The sequence below is a fragment of the Salvelinus alpinus genome, chromosome 29 (genome assembly GCF_045679555.1).
Source record: "Salvelinus alpinus chromosome 29, SLU_Salpinus.1, whole genome shotgun sequence".
NCBI classification, from domain to species: Eukaryota; Metazoa; Chordata; class Actinopteri; order Salmoniformes; family Salmonidae; genus Salvelinus; species Salvelinus alpinus.
This window is the reverse complement of record NC_092114.1, coordinates 23230478-23252660: the sequence shown is the minus strand read 5'-3', so window position 1 is coordinate 23252660 and position 22183 is coordinate 23230478. Positions and strand designations below refer to the sequence as shown.

Here is a 22183-nt window from a genome sequence, read left to right as displayed (position 1 = left end):
GGCTAGATGTGCCAAGCTTATATAGATATACCCCAAGAGACTTGCAGCTTGTAATTGCTGCAAAAGGTGGCTTTACAAAGTGTTGACTTTGGGGGGGTGAATAATTCTGCATGTTCAAGTTTGCTTTTTTTGTCTTATTTCTTGTTTGTTTCACAAGAGAAAATATTTTGTATCTTCAATGTGGTAGGCATGTTGTGTAAGTCAAATGATACAAACCCCCCAAAAATCAATTTTAATTCCAGGTTGTAAGGCAACAAAATAGGAAAAATGCCAAGGGGGTGAATACTTTCGCAAGCCACTGTATATAGCAAGGAAGAGAGGGAGAATTTCCTCAGACACAGAGAGGGAGGGGGCAGAGAAGGAGAGCGAGAGTGAACATGCTCTGTACTCGTGAGGTATTACTGATGTCCTGAGAGGTAGTTTTTTTTTATACCGCCAGGTAAAAGATTAGCTTAGGAGAGTCAAAAGGGCATCCTAGCTTGTAAACAACATTTGGCCTAGTTGTCTCAAACTGCCTATTCAGCACCAAGCCTATCTACAGGTCTGGAAACTGGTTTGGGTTTAATGGTGTTTGGTTTACTTGGCCATAATTTGAAACCAAAACAGAAGGTTTGAAAATACAGACATGGGTTTCAAGATCACGACTAGCCTCTTTAACACCAGTAGGATTAACTGCGCTGCTATAAATACAAAACAGTTTTTATCAACATTTCCAGATTATGTTGGGTTGTGTAACTTCTCTGACATGGTTGGATTGAATAGAATGTTGGAATTTCAGTGGGAAATGGCAAACAGTTTCTCCAACGAAGGATTTGTAGTGGAAGGCGTCATGTCTTTAAAAAAAACACATCCGAAAAATGAACCTGTTTGATTGATACTCCTCTTCCTCTCTGTACTATTGTGAGGCCTGGCAGAGGCCTCTGTTACGGTCTGCCTCCCACATTGCACTCTGCTCCCTATGTAGTGCTCTAGGCCGAATAGCGTGCCATTTGGGATGTAGCCGTAGAGTCCGGATGCTCTTCTGATGGAAGCCTGCCCAGACACCCAAAACTCTGTGTTAAATGAATTGCTTCCTTTAAATTACCCTGGAGAGGCACATCTCAAACCTGTACAGAGATCAGATCCAAAGGATCTTGTTATCGCTGTGCAGCGGAGAGAGTGAGACACAGGAATATGGTGTGAGGCAGGAAGCGAGAGAGAGTACTGTGTTTATGTGTGAAGGGAGCTATGGAAGCTGTGCAGTGTCAGTAGCTTCTTGTGTGTTGGCCAAGCCCAGTAAGCCCACCACGGAGGAAGAGCCTGACTCCTTTACCAGCCTCGCCTGCCTGCCCGCCCTGCCTCGACTGGTTGTCCTGCCTTGGCCTTGCCGGACACAAAGACCCTGTCTGTTTACCATCGGATTTGATTTGCATGCACAGTAGAGCCCACACAATCCGACCAAATTAGCATCATGATCCACAGCAGCATGATCTCTAGACAGCAGCTTGATTGAATTTTTCGCCCACTCCCTCCCTCTGTCGAAATAGCCGGAGCGACTCTCATTTGAGTTCATTCTGGTTTAAAATGCTTTGAAAACTGTAGCTGTAGCTAGGGCCTGGTGTACTGCTAGTGTTCTAGTCTTAAAACAGTGTCATACATCAATCCCTACAAGAGGGCAACATGGATGTTGTGTTTTAGTCATCTGTCATTCCTTTGTGTAAAAATCAGGTGGTCATGGCTAACTGTGCAGTGGAAGGTTGGCAAACAACTCCTGGTAAACAACTCCTGGAAACCACCTGTCAAACACTTGAGGAGTACCCTTCTTCAAGTTGTTTTGGAGACGTTTAGATCCGTAGAAGGATCATACAAAGGTTGGGAAGGAAAGCATGGTACCTATACGATCCAGACCTGGGTTCAAATACTATACATTTTTTTAAATATTTTTTTAATAACTTTTCAATTATTTAGAAGTAAGTATTTAGATATTGTTTATTTGAAAAGACAAGTAGTTGAATATTGGACTGTATTTGTAAATGCAGTGTACTTTCCAAGTGTATCAGAAAATACTCAAATGCACTGTTGAACGAGAGTGCACCAGTCTTGTTTTCTCAGTGTTAAGTTATTAACGTAATAACATGATTTCAAAACAAATGTACAGGGATCAGAAAGGTATGTGTGTTTTGTAATATGAAACTTCCTCTCAAACACGGAGGAACGCTCCACCACTGGTTGAAGCAGTCGACGTATATCTAAATAACAGTCTCTCTCTCTCTCTGTCTCTCTCGGCTTCTTCAACTGAAAGAGATGGATGACATCCAAGTTGCGCCAAAAGCAGCCCTGCTTGTTGACAGGGAATTGCCAGTAAGTAAACACATGATCATTGCTATGATCATACATTTGATTTGCATGTACTATAGACAATGGTTTATTTGTCTGAGCAAAATGTTGTTTAAACTTCGTTATATGACAACTGAAGTCCATAGATAAATGCTGACTGTTTAGCTGTCAGGAACAGTCTGAAATGTTTTTACTATATCTTGATACTGGTCCTTTATGGATACCTTTCTTTATATTTAAAACACAATGCAGCCCATAGGACAATTACTTATATTCTCTATTTCATCATGTCTTATTGGCAAAACTTCACTCTCTATAACCGTTGTCATTTCTAGGGGTTGAGAGCAGCTGTTGCGCAACTTGTGATAAAGGTATGTCCCTATGGTACACACGTAGATACCCATCAAAATCTATACATGTTGACATAATCCACAGGTTTCAGTGTAGAGTAGTCAGATTAATGTCCACATGGATTAGGTTGGGATATTTTAGTAATGTGAAAGGAAAATGATTGATGAATCATCTTGCAGTACTTAGGTGTTTCTGGTGGAAGTTTTGCATACATTTAGGTCTCTTTGATACTGACAGATGACGTTACATGACTACTGCACTAGTGTTTCATCTGTAGCCCTTTGTGTAATCTAAAGAGGGAAAAGTATCATTTAATTTTGAGCACACTGTAGTATGAATGTGTATGTTGATTTGACATACAGCCAGCAGCATACCTACTGCATACCAACTACATACCAACTACATACATTCAGGACCGTGGACTGCACCACTGGGAACCCACTACCTAACAATATATGCTTTCATTCTTAACTTGTCAAAGTACCTTATAAACATCCTACCACATGCCAATATCCTGAAACTGATTATACTGTATGCCGACCTGAGAATTTTCAGAGGTGACAGAGGGATTTTGCCTGCAGCTAACCATCTCGTGCAAACCGACCCTCACGCCTGCTGGGATTAGTCAACTCAGGTTTCCAGGGCAAGCGTTTAATATCGCTTTGTGTCTTAGAGCCCTACTGACGCAGGTAGAGGAGGGACACCTCAGCCACCTGTCCCGTTCCCAGGCTGCCCCCCCCCCCCTTAAGCTCAGGCACACAAGTTACACATGTATCCCTCCTCCTCTTTTCTCCTCTCCCCCTCCTCTAGCTAGTTCAATGAGATTAGCTCAGCATGTGTCTATATCAAACTGCCACCAAATAAGCCGTGGCTACCTAGACGACACTGCCGTCAGATGTTTACCTCAGGTCATGTAAATAGGTTATGTGAACCTGGAGGGAAGCCTTGGTTGAACTGGATTTGACTACATCGTTGACTCTTATTGCGTCCCAAATGGCAACATATTCCCTATGCAGTGTACTACTTTTGACCAGAGCCCAAATTCATTTGGTAAAAATGTGTGCACTATGTAGGGGATAGTTTGCCATTTGAGACACAACTCCTCAGGGTCTTAACCTGGACCTAACTACCTTCCTTGTAAGAGTTGTTTTGGTCAGTGTATGGGGTTTATGACGTCAGGATTCCTCCCCTATTCCAGTGGCAATATTATTTTATTGGTAACCACTCATACTTGCAGTATCAGTATAGTGGGCTAGGCCTATGAAATTGAACATGCCGCAAACAAAATTGCACCTAGGAGCCAATAGTCTATTTTATCTTTGGAATAGTGGACTAAAGATAATCTCCGCACACTGATAACATTGAGACATGAAACAATGTATTTGTACGGTATCTCATAGCGATACTGAGTTAGTTTTCAATCTATTGAAACATTGCCACACAGACATACCTAACAGAATGACTTAAAACACCATAAAGGCTTCAGATGTGATTATGCCAGTGCTATTACAAAAAAAGTCTTTATTTTTCTCTTTCTTGACTGCCTGATATGTCATCAAAATAGGATATTTTGGCAACTGGGTTAAAAGTTATTCATTGCTCTTTTATACTCTATTCCCACTGATCTGATGGCTTGCTTACTCTTCACTTTGCACTAGTCCTCATTAAATATCCCATGCTGTCCCACTTTCGGACATTGTGCTGATCCAATTTAGGGATCTCTTCAGCAAGAATTATCTTGTTTTGACCACCTTGCAAAGCACCATGGGAGGCCAGGGCTTATGCAGAGTAGTAAGTACCAGGGGTATAAAACACAACCCTCAGACAAGTCCCCTCATAAAGACCTTTACAGAAGCTTACCTTCAATTGGATCTATAGCTCAGAGCACTACCTCCGTTTACTACTCAGTACGGGTGACCAAAAGCCACTAGGAAACATGGTTCTTGAGGGGGATTCGGACATGGAGAGTGTTGCTGAGATTGAAACCTCTGTAAGTACTGTTGGATCTCTGTCAGTTATGGAGTAGTTGATGGTGTGCTTTGATAGGCTGTCTTGGGCTTGTTTAACTTTATATTTTCTTCTGTACTATTGTGGGATTAAAATAAACAATCTCTGATTGTGAAAAACATGGTGGACTGATGGTTCTTTGGAAGTAATACGCATCAGTCAGAAATCATGTGGAAATGAATCATATTGTTAAAACATTATTGCCAGATGCTCTGGTCGATGACTCCTTGAGAAACAGAACGTACTGAAGATACTGAATGCAGAACAGCTAACTGCTTTTGCATGAGCCAATTGTCTGTTTCACTGAAAGTTGGATACATTTGTTTTCAATGGAACTTTCTCATGAAGCCTTTACATTTTGGTAATTTATCATGTTTTTATTATTTAACTACGCAAGTCAGTTAAGAACAAATTCTTATTTACAATGATGGCCAAACGGAGAACAGTGCCTTGTTCAGGGGCAAGACCAACAGATTTTAACCTTGTCAGCTCAGGGATTTGATCCAGAAACCTTTTGGTTACTGGCCCAACGCTCTTACCACTAGGCTACCTGCTGCCCCTTATTCAGAGCGAACTTTAAGTCTGTTTGGATGTATTCTGATTACAATGTGTTGTGTTGGAGAAAATACATGCAGCCCAAGTTAAAAACAAGTGATTTTGAAGTGCAAAACTTTTTGTTGTTGTTATGTTTGGATATTTTCTTATGAAATTGAACAGAGTGCTGTGGTACCCCTATTTGCTAACCGTGGTTTATTCCTTCTTTAGGAGCACGATGTGGAGACTCCCCATGGAAGGATCCACTGCACCATGAAGGGGATGCCCAAAGGAGACCGGCCCGTCATCCTCACCTTCCATGACATTGGACTGAACCGTAAGCCCCATATGTTTCATTCTTCCCATCCTAGTTAATGGATTTGATATTACCCCTCAATGTAAGACTAATGTCCCCATGCACTTTGGTATTGTTACGTTTAAGAATGAGAACGTCTATTTGTTGACTAACGGAGAGTCAACATCATGAAAAGTGAATTTACTTCATTTGTAAAAGATAATTGATTCTCAATGACTTACCTGGCTAAATAAAGATGAACATTTAAAAAAAATAGTAATATATTTGAAAGTTGGGAAGAAGCACACAATGGTCACCGTGATAGACATTTGACATCCACAAATCATGTGAGATCCAGCCTCATCACTAACATCCTGTACCGGATCTCCATGTTTCAGACAAGACGTGCTTTGACTCCATGTTCCAGCATGAGGACATGCAGGAGATCATGCAGCACTTTGCTGTGTGCCACGTCGATGCCCCTGGGCAGCACGAGGGGGCCAACACTTTCTCTACTGGGTGAGCCCAGTCGCCTTATCTTATTTGTTGTTGATTGGATAGGACAGATGTAAAGAGGAAAGATGGAGGAGAGTGTGTTGAAACGGCACTGGGCCGTATTCAAACCCATGCTGCAGCGGTATGAGTTCTGGAGGCAGCGGCTTAGACCACTTGACCACCCTAGACCTCGCCGCCTTTGCACCAAATGTAGTCCAGCCTGTTCGTCTGTCACCCTTTGACCTCTGTACTGTAGCATCTAGATCTGTTGTGGCCCATTTACACTGATCTCTTGATAAATCATTTGCTTGTTAGGTGAATATAGTTTTTTACCTTATTGCTCTGGTGCTTCGTTTTTATGATCGTCTGCATCTTGAGTCCAGATCCCCATTGATCTGAATAGGAGAGATGATCAAAGTAAAGAAAGGATAGGAGAAACCAGTATGAGGCTGTTGATGGAATAGAGATATGGAGGGCAGTGATAAGAAGCATTGTAAAGTGTTGATAATGGAAGTACTTTAATCCTGACGGTTGTTGTTTTGTCTCCAGGTACGAGTACCCCTCCATGGATCAGCTGTCTGAGTCCCTCCCCCTGGTCCTCAAGCATTTTGGGTAAGTCCAAACAAGGACTTTATAAGATTTAGAAGTTGATGAAATATTTTCATGATGAAATATATTTCTCCTCATATATTTGAACCCCGTCCATAGGGCTCACATGCTGACCAGACCGCTCGTGCACATGTTGATTTTGTCCACCCACACCAGACGCGACCAGGACACGTAGCTTGAAATATCAAAATGAACTCTGAACCAACTATATTAGTTTGGGGACAGGTTGAAAGGCATTAAACATTTATGGAAATTTAGCTAGCTAGCTTACTGTTACTAGCTAATTTGTACTGGGATATAATCATTGGGTTGTTATTTTACCTGAAATGCACAAGGTCCTCTACTCTGACAATGAATCCACAGATAAAAGGGTAAACAGAGTTAGTTTCTAGTAATCTCTCCTCCTTCAGGCTTCTTCTTCTTCTTTGGACTTTATATGGCGGTTGGTAATCAACTTTAAGGTGCATTACCACCACTAACTGGAGTGTGGACCTCAGTTCATCTTTCAATCACCCACGTGGGTATATGCTCCTAAAAACCAATGAGGAGATGGGAGAGGCAGGACATGCAGTGCGTCAAGTGTCACAAGTAGAACCAAGTTCTATTTTAGTGCCTGGCTACGCAGACGCTCGCTGACGCGTGTGAGCAGTGTGGGTGCAATGATTGAATAACATGTATGTGTCAATTTATTTTGCAACGCTCGCACACGCGATGCGAGCGGTGTGGTCAGCATGTCATGCTACTTACCGTTCAGGATCTATATTCATAGTGTCTCAGATTAGAAGTGCTGTTTTGCCTTCTAGATCATAATGAAGAGAACTCCTATTTTGAGATGCTTTATGAATAAAGACCATGATGCCTTAGACCCTCATCCATTGGCCCCAAAAAATCTGATGATATTCTGTTTGTTTGTTAACCACAGCCTGAAAAGCATCATTGGAATAGCCGTCGGAGCTGGAGCCTACATCCTGGCGAGATTCGCTGTGAGTTTGACGCCCTCCTCCCTCCTACCTTCCCCTTTCAATTACGCTTAAATTTGGATCATTATGAAGAGTTTTAATCAAACCGGGATTAGAAGTTATAGTAGATTAATATTCCCAGTGATGCTGTGCTGATTTTGGGTGTACAGTCCTGTTTATTGCTTTAGTCTGCTGCTGAGAGTCTGGAAATGTTGTAGACTGGCTCCGTACCAAAACACCCGGCCCTGTAGGGATTCCGTCTCAATATGCTGAAACCCAGATGATGGAGGGATACGAATAATGTTTTAACTCCTAACTGACCCATAACTAACTTCTCTCTGTTACGAAACGTTGAGGTTTCAATGAGTATAGTGAATGAAATGGACCCCTATGAGGTTTCAATGAGCACTGTTTGTATAGTTTCACCATTACGAAGTCATTGACCAAATGTTTGTTTCTGTTTTTAGCTGGACTACCCAGCATTGGTGGAAGGCCTGGTTCTGGTTAACATCAACCACTGTGCTGAGGGATGGATGGACTGGGCTGCAAACAAGGTACTATACAGGACCATCTCCACACAACCACAAATCCACAACAATCCATCAACTTTGATGATTTATAAAGCCCTTTTTAGATTGTCAACATTGTCACGGAGCTTGTTTATACAGTATTAACGTAGAGTACAGTATTAACGATTGCTATTTGACCCATGAAAAAATATATACAAATCTCTTTTCAGGTCACTGCTTTGCCTGAAATGCTCATCGGCCATCTCTTCGGGAAGGTGAGCAGTGGGCACCAAAATAGACAGTGATTGAAACTGCAAATCACATCAGCATAATCCCATTGAATCTATTCCAATTATGGGCTACATGGATATAGGACAGTTCGTGGCAGGCTTACATGTTGCAGTACTGTCACTAGGTCACAGAGTCTGAGTAGGTGTTTATTTCTCTCTCTGTAGGAGGAAATATCCAACAACCATGACCTTATCGCCACCTACCGCCATCACATCATGAACGACATGAACCAGTACAACCTGCACCACTTTGTCAAAGCTTACAACAGGTAAATACACTGGGCTCCTGCAGAGAATAATCATAAAAATGGTATCCATGAGTTCATCTGACGATGGGGAAGTAGATAAAGGGCTTCATTGACAAAATCCCCAAGTTTCCCTTTTAATCAAGTCTTACAACATGTAAATACACTAGACTCCTCACTGCGGAGAATAACACAGATTACCATGAACCTCCCTTGACTCCACATAAACATGTATATATTTAATATACATAATCACGTCTTACAAGTCCTCCAGAGGACGCCTGTATATTCATTATAGAAATATACTGTATCTTATATATGTATTTATAATATTTCAATATATGTTATTACATATCTATAATAGATAATAAACATATATATGTAATATTATATTTGTAAAATGTCAGTATGTTCAGTTTGGGCCTCACTGATATCCCACCTTTTTCCCTCTCAGCCGGCGGGATCTGGAGATTGAGAGGCCCATTCCTGGTGGGAAAGTCTCCGTCAGAACCCTGAAGTGAGTTCCAAACTTTCAGACTTTTCGGCATACCTCAATCATCCCACATGGCATATTGCTAGAGCCATGAGTTTTCCCTGACCTGGAAACTCTGGGCCCTAGTTATAGCCTGATCTGGTGGTTACTCTGTCTGGGAAAAACTCCTGACTCTGTAGTACTATAACCACAGATGGATATAATGACAAGATGCTAGTCTCCGCCCTAACAATGGGATTCGGTGACCAAAGAGCGGAACGGCGGGCTGTCAAGCTCCTTCCTGTTCCTCTCTTCGGATTGGTGGATACATCTCATTATTTGAATACTCTCTTGAATATTCGATGATGGGTGTCAACCGCCTGTATTCAATGGAGAGTGAGATGCTATGCTAGCCTCATGAATATGCATAGATCATCAACAGGGACAACTCTGATATAAAGTGTTTTTTCTCAAAGTTGCCGGGATGTCACATGCATCACACTCATATCAGTACAGTCGTCACAACCTAAGCATTACCAAACTTCTATTAAATCAAATAAGCCTCGCGTATCAAAATAGCAATACATTTCTTTTTGCTCTCAGGTGTCCTTCTCTGTTGGTGGTAGGAGACAGCTCTCCGGCTGTTGACGCTGTGGTAAGTCTAAATACACACTGTAATCCTAACGGCCATTAACAATTCATTAACAGTAATACCTCTGGTCTTTAGTCCCTAGGTTCCTAAGAACATGTGTTGTCCTTTCATCTAAGTCAGGGCTCTCCATCCCTGTTCCAGGAGGGCTACCGTCCTGTAGGTTTCCGCTCCAACCCTAATCTAGCGCACCTAACCTGAATCAGGTTAGTTAAAACTGGGGTTGGAGTGAAGGGTGGGTAGCCCTTCACTGGAGGGTAGCCCTCCTGGAACAGGGTTGGAGAGCCCTGACCTACCCAACAAGATATTGTCAAAGGTTAAAACTTTTAGGATTTAAACATGGGACAAAAAAGGGAAAGAAATCAAACACCACAAAAGCTATTCTAGCAATAAAATATTACTCCCCCAGTTACCTATTTGTTTTTCTACTAGGGTAAATATTTAGTCACTCAATTAGACTCTGTACTGTGCATCTACAGGTAGAGTGCAATACTAAGCTGGACCCGACAAAGACCACACTGCTCAAGGTGAGTGGCCCCCTACAATCTACCTCCTGCTAATAATAGGTCATAATATTGGCTAGGCAGTCTGATGAGCTTCCAGGAGCTCAGCAACTACCTGGTGACTGATTTACTAGCCTTGCCTTGGACCCCTGAGACCGCAGGTTGAGGCTATGCTGCTATACCCAGCCTCGAGGGTCTGTTCATTAGGCACGTAATGGAAAACGTTTTGCAATGGAACATTTGAGTGTCTTATTGGACCAAGTCCAGCTTGTGCCCTCCCTGTTTGAGTTTGTTTACCTCTGTTTGGTCCCTGATAAACATCACTCAGGTCACAATCCTTCCTGTCTGGCCTACCTATGACGTGCACGCCCCTGGCTGTGACCTAATGCGTTCTGTAAAGTCCTGAAATGAGCACGTTTTACAGACGCTAAACTGTTAACTGTCCAGAGGCTGATGGAAAACACTTGTTTCACGTTGAGGAAGTGTTAGATGGGAGGTTGTTTTGTGTAATGGGGGGTGACTAATGTCGTACCGCGGCTGACCTGATACCTTAACTCTGCACTCTTGAATGACCTGTTAACGGACCAAAATCACATGGCCTTTTTATTTTTTATTTTATCCAGATGGCGGATTGCGGAGGCCTGCCCATGGTTGACCAGGTGCGTTTCTAACTTGTTAACATGTTCACGCAGGTGAGGTGGGGTGGTAAAGGGATAATCAATAGGGGGTTAATACAACGGCAGCTTGACTTAAGAGCATTAGTGACAGTAGCAATGAGGCACATATGTCGGTTCTGGAGAGCTAATACCCAGCTCAGCACCTGCTGCTACAACAGCTGTCATACATATGCCTCTCATTATCACAGTTTGTAGGATAGGACATGAATCTGTCTGTTATGTCATTATGTTGATAATACCAGGGAAACCAGTTGCTAACTTTCTCCTTTGCTCACCCAACAGCCTGCAAAGCTGACAGAGGCCTTCAAGTACTTCATTCAGGGAATGGGCTACAGTAAGTACACCCTCCAACACACACTCTCTGTGTAACCAACGCTGACCAGTAATTATATTAACACAAGTATTTAATTAACTATGTAGAAAGTAATAGGATACCCTATTACTGTTTGCAAAAGAAACGTGGGTGTTCACGTCAACCTGTAATAATGAGTTTGCCTGCCACCTGGTGGGTGAGATTCGTAACTGCACCTTCAGATAACAACAGGATGCCAGTTAACCTGTTCTATAATGATTATGAAATATAAATATGAAATATAGTGCCCATAATCAGAATTCAGTTGACCATGAACACAGTGTGAATGGCTCTTTAACCTTGTCTCCTCTTCCTCCTCCTTTCCTCAGTGCCCGCCGCCAGCATGACCAGACTGGTCCGCTCTCGCACTGCCTCCGGCTCCAGCATCCACTCCATGGATGGCAACAGGAGCCGGTCTCACACCAACGAGGGAAACAGGAGCCGGTCACACACCAACGAGAAGCGTGGCCGCTCCCACACGGACAGTATGGAAGGCACAGCGAACAGCAGCACTGCGCTCAAGTCCACCGAAGTGTCCTGCTAGATGACTCTTACATGACACTCAACCTTTAACCTCTGGCCCCCTGGTTCCTGCTGCGCTACCACTAACCACACCTACAAACACACATACTCAACTAGAGAATGTCTCTATGCCAAAGAGTTATGCGAAGAGGTTGTGTGTGTAAGGCTATGCAAGTATATACTACTGCATTATGAAGGAAATTCCTTAGAGGGAAAAACGTATTTTAAAATAAACAGATCCCTTCCCATCTGCCGAGTCAGGTGGAATATCTAGTTGTTAGTGGCAACGCAGCAGAGTGACACAGCGCAACGGAGAATGTGGGAGAAAGCTGTGGCTGCAGAACCAGTACTTAGTACAGCAGTTTGTTTAAATCTATCATGACAGTTTTTTGCTTTTTTGTCTATAGTTCTTTATTACATATGACACAGCTTTCTCAAATGTGTACCTGACTATAAATGACTTTCTAATTGTTCATCGTTAACTTTTCAATGTTATGATTAATGTACTGTGGGATACAGGAGAGAAGTGGCGTAAGAATAGGTAGGCAAGTGGATAAAAAATAAATATATATGGCGTCTTTTTTATCTTCTCAAATTGCTATTGGTCTTTGAAACTTTGGAAAGGAGTGAATTGAAAAGTATCATGTACATACAACACATTCCTGTAATGATTCCTCTTTCAGGATGTCTGTTTCGTCTGGAGTTAATATTCTTCTGGATGTATTGTAGAACATTTCATGAGATTATCCTTTCATTAATCAAACAAACGCATACTGTTGCTTTATTAACAGATCATGGCTTCAGGCACAATTGTTCTTTTGGATATTTCTTCTTGTGTAAATGATTATTTCTATGAAATCACGGCAAACAAAGATAATGTGCCATGGAAACTTATTAAGGCTCCTTTGTTGTGATGGATTTGAGAAAGTCAAGCCGATCCACATGATGTAATATAAAGATCCGAGTTAGCCATAGAGCTTATCAAAAACCCTCCCACTCTTACGTGCACTACAGCAACACTTGCCGGTGCCGTAGAACACCGGACTACATCGCTTTATAAAGATGCATAACTGCCTAATGCTGTAGATGAGAAGCATTAAATATAGGATGTATTTATTAAAAACCTATAACTTTTTGTCCTGGTGTTGTCATCAATTTTAATGATTGTAAGATCAAATGATACCACAGTTCCACACGATCTTTAACCATATATATAGCACATGCATTCTATAGTAGCATCTCACTTCATCTCTTACTCATTATTCAATTCAGAGCCACGCGATCAAATCAATCTTTACATGAGTATGAACGAGATTTCATGAAACTTGTTCCTGTGAATATAAAAATACCTGTATGACAAACAATTTGTACAATCATTTAGTATTCAAAATGTACTTCAATAAATTATTACTAAAATATTTCACACACTTGGTTTACTTGTCAAGTCAATAAACTATTTCCGAAAGCAACCATATACAGACCATAAAGACGAGCTTAAAAAACCCCAAAAACATTGATTTACACATTTTTCCAATAGGAAAAAAAGCAAAAGAAGGATCCCCTTGTAAGAAAAAATGCTTTGTCTGGATTTCAATCCAATGGACGATCTAGAGACTGAATGCCATCTCTGCGAATGCCGGGGAAATTGCCTTTAAAAGGTGGACTGTCTGCTGTATGGAGCGCTGTTCTAAACGTGCCTTAGATTGAATACCGGCCTCTATGTATAAAATCACATATAACAGAGTTTCTGAAAGTCTGACAAACCAAAAAACACTGAGAAAAGGATAAGTAGGTGAAAATAGGGGTAGATGGAGGCTTAGGCCTAGGTTCAATTAGATCAGGCATTAACCAGCGATAGCAGACACCTGCATAGTGGATGTTTCAGAGGTCGAACAGCAAATCGGTGAGCAGCTACACATGCGACCATTGTCACAAATCCACACCCGCCACACTCCTGTTAGAAGTTCAGAAGGAGAAAGTGTAGGCTATATGGAAATAATGACGCTCAAATTTAAAATCATGAAACTAAATAATATGCATTTCTATCATCATAATGGAGGTGTAGATTACATCTCACATTCCACTGACTCCGTGCAGCCAATGGCAATGTCCGCTTTAGGTATAATGCCGGGAGCCACTTGTGGATTGACAGCTCTAAAGAAGTTCCACCTCTAACACCATCAAAACAACCGCTATGCGGATGTTGGCAAAGCAGATCTGATTGAATAGAGCCCATAATAAGAGTATGACTTATTATTGAAATGTCTCAGTTCACGATCTCAGGGTAGCCATAGTAATTCTCTAGCTCGGCGAAGATGTCGTTGGGGTTCTTGCAGCTGAGGTTACAGAAGCAGGCGTTGATCCACATGACCTGCCAGGTGAACACGGCCCCGTTGGGACACATAAACTCCACATCGATGGTCTTGGACTTGTAGGGAATGCAGCAGCGATGGTCCGCGGCCACGCACACCCCACAGTATTTAGGCCTGTAAGACTTCTTACTGACACAGCCTGAGATGGTAAAGTTTTTTGGCTGCTCTTCTCTGTAGATGTTCATACAATTCTTCCCTGGCTGAGAGATAAGAGAGGACTTTTTTACAATGTGAACTCTTCAATATAGATATCATAACAAACAAACATTTGACCTCTATGCAATGCGTACATGTATGCATGCATGTGTGTCCGTGTCCATATATGTGGGTAAACGTGTGTATGCATGCACATACTCTGTACATGTACCTTGATGTGCTTGGTGATGTCCACCTCACAGGGCCGTATGTTGCAGAGGCGGGACTCTTTTACCATCTCACACCTGTCGTTGGCATTAGAGACACGCAGGGACAGACCTCGACCACAAGTCTTAGAGCAGATACTCCAGGAGGTTGTCTGGATCACACAGTTCCTGCTCCGTCCCTTCGCCTCAACAGGAAGAGCTATGTCAACAGAGACAGGCAGAGAGGAAGTGTGTGAGTGAGAGATAGAGAGAAAGAGAGAGAGAGAGAGAGAGAGAGAGAGAGAGAGAGAGAGAGAGAGAGAGAGAGAGAGAGAGAGAGAGAGAGAGAGAGAGAGAGAGAGAGAGAGAGAGAGAGAGAGAGAGAGAGAGAGAGAGAGAATACAATTGAATATGGGCAGTGACAGAAGTGCTTTTTAGACATTATTCATCAAAACTGGATCTAATACATTACATTACCAAAAGTATGTGGACACCGTTGAACATACTCGTTGAACATCTCATTCCAAAATCATGGGTATTAATATGGAGTTGGTCCCCTCTTTGCTGCTATAACAGCCTCTACTCTTCTGGGAAGGCATTCCACTAGATGTTGTAACATTGCTGTGGGGACTTGATTCCATTCAGCCACAAGAGCATTAGTGATCTGTCTGGCACTGATGTTGGGCGATTAGGCCTGGCTGGCAGTTGGCATTCCAATTCATCCCAAAGGTGTTTGATGAGGTTGAGGTCAGGGCTCTGCGCAGGTCTGTCAACTTCTTCCACACCGATCTCGACAAACCATTTCTGTATGGACCTCTCTTTGTGCCCGGGGGCATTGTTATGCTGGAACAGGAAAGGGCCTTCCACAAACTGTTGCCACAAAGTTGGAAGCACAGGATCTTCTAGAATGTCATTGCATGCTGTACCATTAAGATTTCCCTTCACTGGAACTAAGAGGTCTAGCACAAAAAATGAAAAATGGCACCAGACCATTATTCAACCTCCACCAAACTTTACAGTTGGCACTATACATTGGGGCAGGTAGTGTTCTCCTGGCATCCGCCAAATCCAGATTTGTCCGTTGGACTGCCAGATAGTGAAGCGTGATTCATCACTCCAGAGAACGCATTTCCACTGCTCCAGAGTCCAATGGCGGCAAGCTTTACACCACTCCAGCCGACGCTTGGCATTGCCCAAGGTGATCTTAGGCTTGAGTGCGGAGTGTTGCAACCAAGGACAGATGATATTTACGCGCTTCAGCACTCAGCGGTCCCGTTCTGTGAGCTTGTGTGGCCTACCACTTAGTGGCTGAGCCATTGTTGCTCCTAGACATTTCCACTTCACAATAACAGCACTTCTTTGACAACTGACTTGTTGGAAAGGTCACTGAGCTCTTCAGTAAGGAAATTCTACTGTCAATGTTTGTTTATGGAAATTGCATGGCTGTGTGCTCGACTTTATACACCTGTCAGCTCTTCAGGAGCAGGGTTGGAGTTAACCTACAGGACGGTAGCTCTCTAGGAACAGGGTTGGAGTTAACCTACAGGACGGTAACTCTCTGGGAACAGGGTTGGAGTTAACCTACAGGACGGTAGCTCTCTAGGAACAGGGTTGGAGTTAACCTACAGGACGGTAACTCTCTAGGAACAGGGTTGGAGTTAACCTACAGGACGGTAACTCTCTGGGAACAGGGTTGGAGTTAACCTACAGGACGGTAGCTCTCTAGGAACAGGGTTGGAGTTAACCTACAGGACGGTAACTCTCTAGGAACAGGGTTGGAGTTAACCTACAGGACGGTAACTCTCTGGGAACAGGGTTGGAGTTAACCTACAGGACGGTAGCTGTCTAGGAACAGGGTTGGAGTTAACCTACAGGACGGTAGCTCTCTGGGAACAGGGTTGGAGTTAACCTACAGGACGGTAGCTCTCTGGGAACAGGGTTGGAGTTAACCTACAGGACGGTAGCTCTCTGGGAACAGGGTTGGAGTTAACCTACAGGACGGTAGCTCTCTGGGAACAGGGTTGGAGTTAACCTACAGGACGGTAGCTCTCTGGGAACAGGGTTGGAGTTAACCTACAGGACGGTAGCTCTCTGGGAACAGGGTTGGAGTTAACCTACAGGACGGTAACTCTCTGGGAACAGGGTTGGAGTTAACCTACAGGACGGTAGCTCTCTGGGAACAGGGTTGGAGTTAACCTACAGGACGGTAACTCTCTGGGAACAGGGTTGGAGTTAACCTACAGGACGGTAGCTATCAGGGAACAGGGTTGGAGTTAACCTACAGGACGGTAGCTCTCTGGGAACAGGGTTGGAGTTAAAACCTACAGGACGGTAGCTCTCTGGGAACAGGGTTTGAGTTAACCTACAGGACGGTAGCTCTCTGGGAACAGGGTTGGAGTTAACCTACAGGACGGTAGCTCTCTGGGAACAGGGTTGGAGTTAACCTACAGGACGGTAGCTCTCTGGGAACAGGGTTGGAGTTAACCTACAGGACGGTAGCTCTCTGGGAACAGGGTTGGAGTTAACCTACAGGACGGTAGCTCTCTGGGAACAGGGTTGGAGTTAACCTACAGGACGGTAACTCTCTGGGAACAGGGTTGGAGTTAACCTACAGGACGGTAGCTCTCTGGGAACAGGGTTGGAGTTAACCTACAGGACGGTAGCTCTCTGGGAACAGGGTTGAAGAGCCCTGCTCTAGTACATCCAAGTTCCCTTTTGTCTTTGCACACTACTGGACAAGGTCGCTGAGCACTGGAACTACCCAAAAGTAACAATGAGAATGAGAGCGAGAGAGTGTACAGGAAAAGGGTTTGTTCTTCTCTTACACACAGCTGCACCTCTTCTCCCCACTGGAGTAACAACCTACATTCACACCCTAGTCCACCGCTGATAGTGTTTATAGATCCCACACAACTACTGCTGCAACAGAAGTACTACCTGTGAACTACTATGAAGCAATGTCCTTAAACTATTTTGCTTCACAATTTTCAAAGAATTGCTCAATATTACCATGGTTATTAGTGTTACGAGATTCTCAATACACGAGACTCTGTCCATGTAATGACTGGAATGGAATGGTATTGAACACATGGACTATTTCTCATTCACTAATGGTAACAATGTGTTTGAAACGGTTCCATTTATTACATTCCAGCCATTACAATGAGCCTGTACTCCTATTTGAAGTGACACCAGCCACCACTGATTAATTAATTGACTGACTGACTGATTGATTGCTTGATCAATTGTTTGATTGATTGTTGGATCTGTGTCCTACCTTCCACTGCATGTCTTGGAGCAGTCTTCCTCCCCTTCTTGGGCTCGTCACAGATCCACTGTTCACAGCAGCGTCCGGGGATCTTGACCCTCCTCGGGTTCTGGCACCACACCCGGGGGGGCTGGGAGTCCGTACACAGGGTCACGCACCCGATGGCCCCGTTCACACACAGACACTGGTATTTACAGCTGGGTTTAAAGCTCTGCCCATTCCGGTAGATCACACCGTCATGCTCGCAGCCCGTGCCAACCATATCTGGCAAAGAAGGTCAGGACAGCAGTCTTACATCACAGAGAGATACACAGTGAATAAGGTAATGATAACAATGTAATGTAGCAGACTATGTTTTTAGTGTTATCTGAACAGAAACAAACATGTCATGACATTGGGTAATATGATTGTGAAACCTATCTTTTGGTATTTTTTTCATTAGTCCACTGCTGATACAGTCCCAAAATGTTTTGTATGTCAGCAATCAGGTTTTCAAGATATAGGACTTTCAAGAAGCAAATTGTAACTTGCCACATCATCATGATAATGTGGCAAGTTACAATTTGATATATCTTGAAAACCAGATTGCTGACATGCAACATATTTTGGGACTGTATCAGCACTGAACTAATGAAACAAATACCAAAATATAGTTTTTGAGTGGATTATTCCTTTAATCATGATTGGTGTCTTTAGTAGGTTAGAGTAATGTGTGGTAAATGACACTTACATGCACACACTCCTTTTTCGTACCTAGGCTTGTCTGAGCTGTAATCGCAGTACAGTCCCTTATGGTAGTCGCAAGTGTCTGCCTCGTTGCACTCCTCCCCCACCTGCCTGGCGCAGGCCTTGCAGCAGTCACAGCCATCCATGAGCAAGCTCACCCCTGAAGGGCAGGAAGGGGGGACCAGGGGGCACTCACAGGGCCAGTGGCAGTACTGGGTCCGGTTGTATGGCTCTAGGTCTGTGGATTCTGCTAGGGGCAGCATGGCAGTGGAATTCTGGGTCTGGGAGTAGGCCTAGATGAGAGGGACAGGGAGGAGTTAGTGTTATGCACTTTGATATACATAATACATATTTTAGTTTTCTATGGTCAAACGCTATGACTTTTGGTAACACAATAAACCATGTAAGTAGAGAACAGACATTCCTAAAGCATCAAAGATGTACAGTATGTTATCGGTGTAGGTTTCCGTGTCTAGGACAATTAAAAGCACAATCAGTGGAGGCTGCTGAGGGGAGGATGGCTCATAATAATGTCTGGAACGGAGTAGATGGAATGGCATCAAACACATGGAAACCATGTGTTTGATACCGTTCCTCCCATTCCGCTCCAGCCATTACCACGAGCCCGTCCTCCCCAATTAAGGTGGCACCAACCTCCTGTGAAGCACATGTACTTGTTAGCACGTGGATCACCTGTATCACAATCACATTATATAAGTGCCACCCAAAATACTGTTGCTAAGTTGACGTAGCAACAGTTACAGGGGAATAATAGGCTGTTGCCCCAAGGATCAAAGTCGTAATTAGCTTCATGTCCTTAATCTTTTTTATTTCCAACATGTCCTATATCGGCCTAAGAACTAATAGACCCAAATCCCCTATTTAGCTCGATAAGTGTTGCAAGTCCTGAATGTGCTAAAAGGTCTGGCTGGCCTTCTTGTTCGGATTGTACAACAACAAGGTTGATTAACAGGGTAAGGGAGGTAAAAGAAAGAATATGAAATCAAAATGATTTCATCAATATGACGCTGATTAGTCAAAGTACTTTTTGTTCCCCTGTCTACACAATATTCTGCCTGTAGGCCATTTTTCATAGTTTCTTTGAAAATATAAAAGTATTTTCACAGCTGACGTGACAATACAATAAAACGTGTCCAACATTTCACCCCATGAATACAAACTGTATATATTTATGCCGAGATCAGAAACCCAGTTTTTGTGTGTGTGATCAAATGAAAAACAGCCCTTTTTAAAGCACTCCAAACAGATGTGCTGTCTGAACAAGCCACTAGGAAGAGTTTTACAACCAAACAACTGGCGGTTGGTCTTGGATCCAGACTGTTTAAGTCCCTACAGAGGAAACTGGCTCGTCCGCTGGCTCAGACTGGCTCAGTATTTATAACTCCAAAAATGATTCTCAGTCTTGGCCTCACATTATAAGAGCAGGACTTCCTCGTATGAGTCAGGACACAGAGTGTTCCATAACCCATTATTACACATGGAGTAGCCAGATTGCCTAATGGGCTACTTTAAAATGTCATACTTTGTGAACGAGACACTCTTTTATGCCTAACGTCTGAGGGCCAAACTTTCATTTCGGATGTCTGAACATTCAACAAACAGATTTTTTGTTGGGAACTTTTTGGGGCTGGTTTCCCAGACACAGACTAGGCATTTTTAGTCCAGGACAAGGCTTAATCTTTGTCCAGGAAACCATCTCAATGAAAACAAGTGTAACTAATGTTGATGTCATAACAGCAACCGCTGCCTCCAGTATGGGCCGACCAACAGTGCTAAATGAACTTTTCTTGGAGATTCCCATGCAGGGTACAACAGGGTCTTATTCTGTATTAAACCTCTCTAATTACATTTCAGCCTCAACATGTTAATATTAAAATCATAAAAGCCAAAGAACTTCTGATCCAGGTAGGTTATACAGACACAATTAATCTGCAATTAATTAAATGTGAAAAAGACCCTTTAATCATGTTTATTTTTGTTTTCCTAAGCTTGTTCTTGGCAGCCCATCAGTTGCCTTCACGTTTTTCTAATATAATTATAGTAATAAATAGTAAATCCATTGAGCGCATAGGATGTTTAATGCAGATAAATTAGATGTAATCATGGGTGTACCACAGAGCCAGTACCCAGGGGATCTGCCGCTGAAGCGTCAGCAGTCATCAGGCTCAGTCATTACACAACAACATCAGAGAACACGGTTACATCCCAGATGGCACCCTATTCCCTATATAGTGCACTATTTCGGAATAGGGTGCCATTTGGGATTCAGACAACGTGTCACTTTTAGCATTAAAGGGCATTCTGGGGGTGTTTCACAAGGTAATGAAAAAGACACGGACAACAACTGATCATGACAATAACAGTTTATCATCTCCATGTAGCTTTTTAATCTAAAAATGAAGGGAAATTGGATGAAGAGTACAAAAAAAAATCTTTAAATCCATATATATACATATTGCATAACAGGAATTTGAACTGGGTTTTCTGTTGAGATGAGAAGCTTTGTGCTTGTCGGTTTATGTACGTGTATACAAAGTTTCATTGTTCCTTACCCCCATCATATCTAGACAGCCAAAATTGGTATTGAGATTAATGTGAATACCATCACCTGTTCAGACTTATAACCCCTTGACCTTTTGTGTGACCTTTGTGTGACCTTGTGACCTCAAGCAGACATATAACATCAACATCAAACGCTGTTTGGGCATCCGGGAATGAAAAAAGGGATAAATGGTTTATCAAACATCTTGATTGACTTCTAATGTGACCTTGACAATACTGCCATATTGGTCAGATAAGAAATTTGGAACTTTCTTTCCTCAGATGTGGAGTGTTCAACTGATTTGACCTCTAACCCCTGCCAAACCTGGGTGAAATGACCAATGTTGTGTCACACATGCAGTCTGTTGTCAGGTTGAGAAAGTGCAAGCTGAATGTTGAGGGTAGACCATGAGCACAACTCTGGTCAAATCAACATAGAGCATCATAGACGCTCACCTTCATCTCTTTGTGTAAGCAGTTGTTTTTTCTCTCCCATTTAGATGCAGTGTGAGTGATATAACTTAAGTTTGAGGCCAGACATTTTGAGACTGTGAGCAGTTTTAACGTGTGAAGTATTGAATTAATGAAGAACCTTTCATAACTTGGCAGATAGGGCCAAATTAAACTAGAAACATAGTATTTAATGTTTGTTGATGCCATGCTATTACAGTACTGTCCAATAAGTTCTTGAATCTGGAGTAAAATGCAAAACATGACTCCACATAACCATATGGTGGCAGTAAAGTACAACTAACAAATGGAGGGATAACTTGTGAATAAACGGGGAATTTTTCCCGGAAGCATCAATAATACTATTCTATTCTAAAGAAATCATGAATCAGATCTGGCACGTCAGAAATGAATAGATTTGGTAAAAAAGGCTTAAACCATGTGTTGATAAACAAGTATTATATTGGCACTTTCTCACCTGTTGAATCCCTGCTGCTATAAGAATCCACTTTAGCAGCCAGCTCATCACTGGTTAGGAATTGTAAATTCATTGAACCCAGAATTATTCCTTTACTAAAAACAAAATATTTCGCACTCCACAAGTCCCAGGCAATCTTCTTCTAGTTGTCATCTCCTCCGCGAGGACCACTGTCTGGGTCTGGGACTGGTGATGTTATTA

At 42.7% G+C, this 22183-nt stretch overlaps 2 protein-coding genes across 3 annotated transcripts in view; one reads left to right on the top strand and one right to left on the bottom strand.

The window, feature by feature from the left end:
* The window catches only part of ndrg1a (N-myc downstream regulated 1a), a 21232-nt gene extending 8312 nt beyond the window's left edge, over window positions 1–12920 (top strand). Inside the window, exons 2-16 of one of the 2 annotated variants that reach the window (XM_071375212.1) lie at window positions 2282–2340; window positions 2652–2687; window positions 5440–5545; window positions 5902–6022; window positions 6548–6610; window positions 7530–7590; window positions 8034–8120; window positions 8306–8350; window positions 8531–8634; window positions 9065–9127; window positions 9686–9737; window positions 10211–10258; window positions 10858–10893; window positions 11194–11245; window positions 11593–12920. In XM_071375212.1, the coding sequence (XP_071231313.1) occupies window positions 2284–2340; window positions 2652–2687; window positions 5440–5545; window positions 5902–6022; window positions 6548–6610; window positions 7530–7590; window positions 8034–8120; window positions 8306–8350; window positions 8531–8634; window positions 9065–9127; window positions 9686–9737; window positions 10211–10258; window positions 10858–10893; window positions 11194–11245; window positions 11593–11807 (1146 nt within the window). In that variant the 5' untranslated portion in view covers window positions 2282–2283 and the 3' untranslated portion in view covers window positions 11808–12920. Of the gene's footprint in view, window positions 1–2281; window positions 2341–2651; window positions 2688–4472; window positions 4658–5439; window positions 5546–5901; window positions 6023–6547; window positions 6611–7529; window positions 7591–8033; window positions 8121–8305; window positions 8351–8530; window positions 8635–9064; window positions 9128–9685; window positions 9738–10210; window positions 10259–10857; window positions 10894–11193; window positions 11246–11592 lie in introns of those variants that run through there. The other variant, XM_071375213.1, reaches the window with a different exon arrangement.
* Window positions 12917–22183, bottom strand: LOC139559322 (CCN family member 4-like). The gene is made up of 5 exons (XM_071375214.1): window positions 21983–22183; window positions 18497–18785; window positions 17776–18030; window positions 14525–14718; window positions 12917–14357 (listed from the first exon to the last, which is right to left on the bottom strand). Exons 1-5 carry the CDS (start codon window positions 22028–22030, stop codon window positions 14052–14054), a joined length of 1092 nt encoding a protein of 363 aa, XP_071231315.1. The 5' UTR covers window positions 22031–22183; the 3' UTR covers window positions 12917–14051.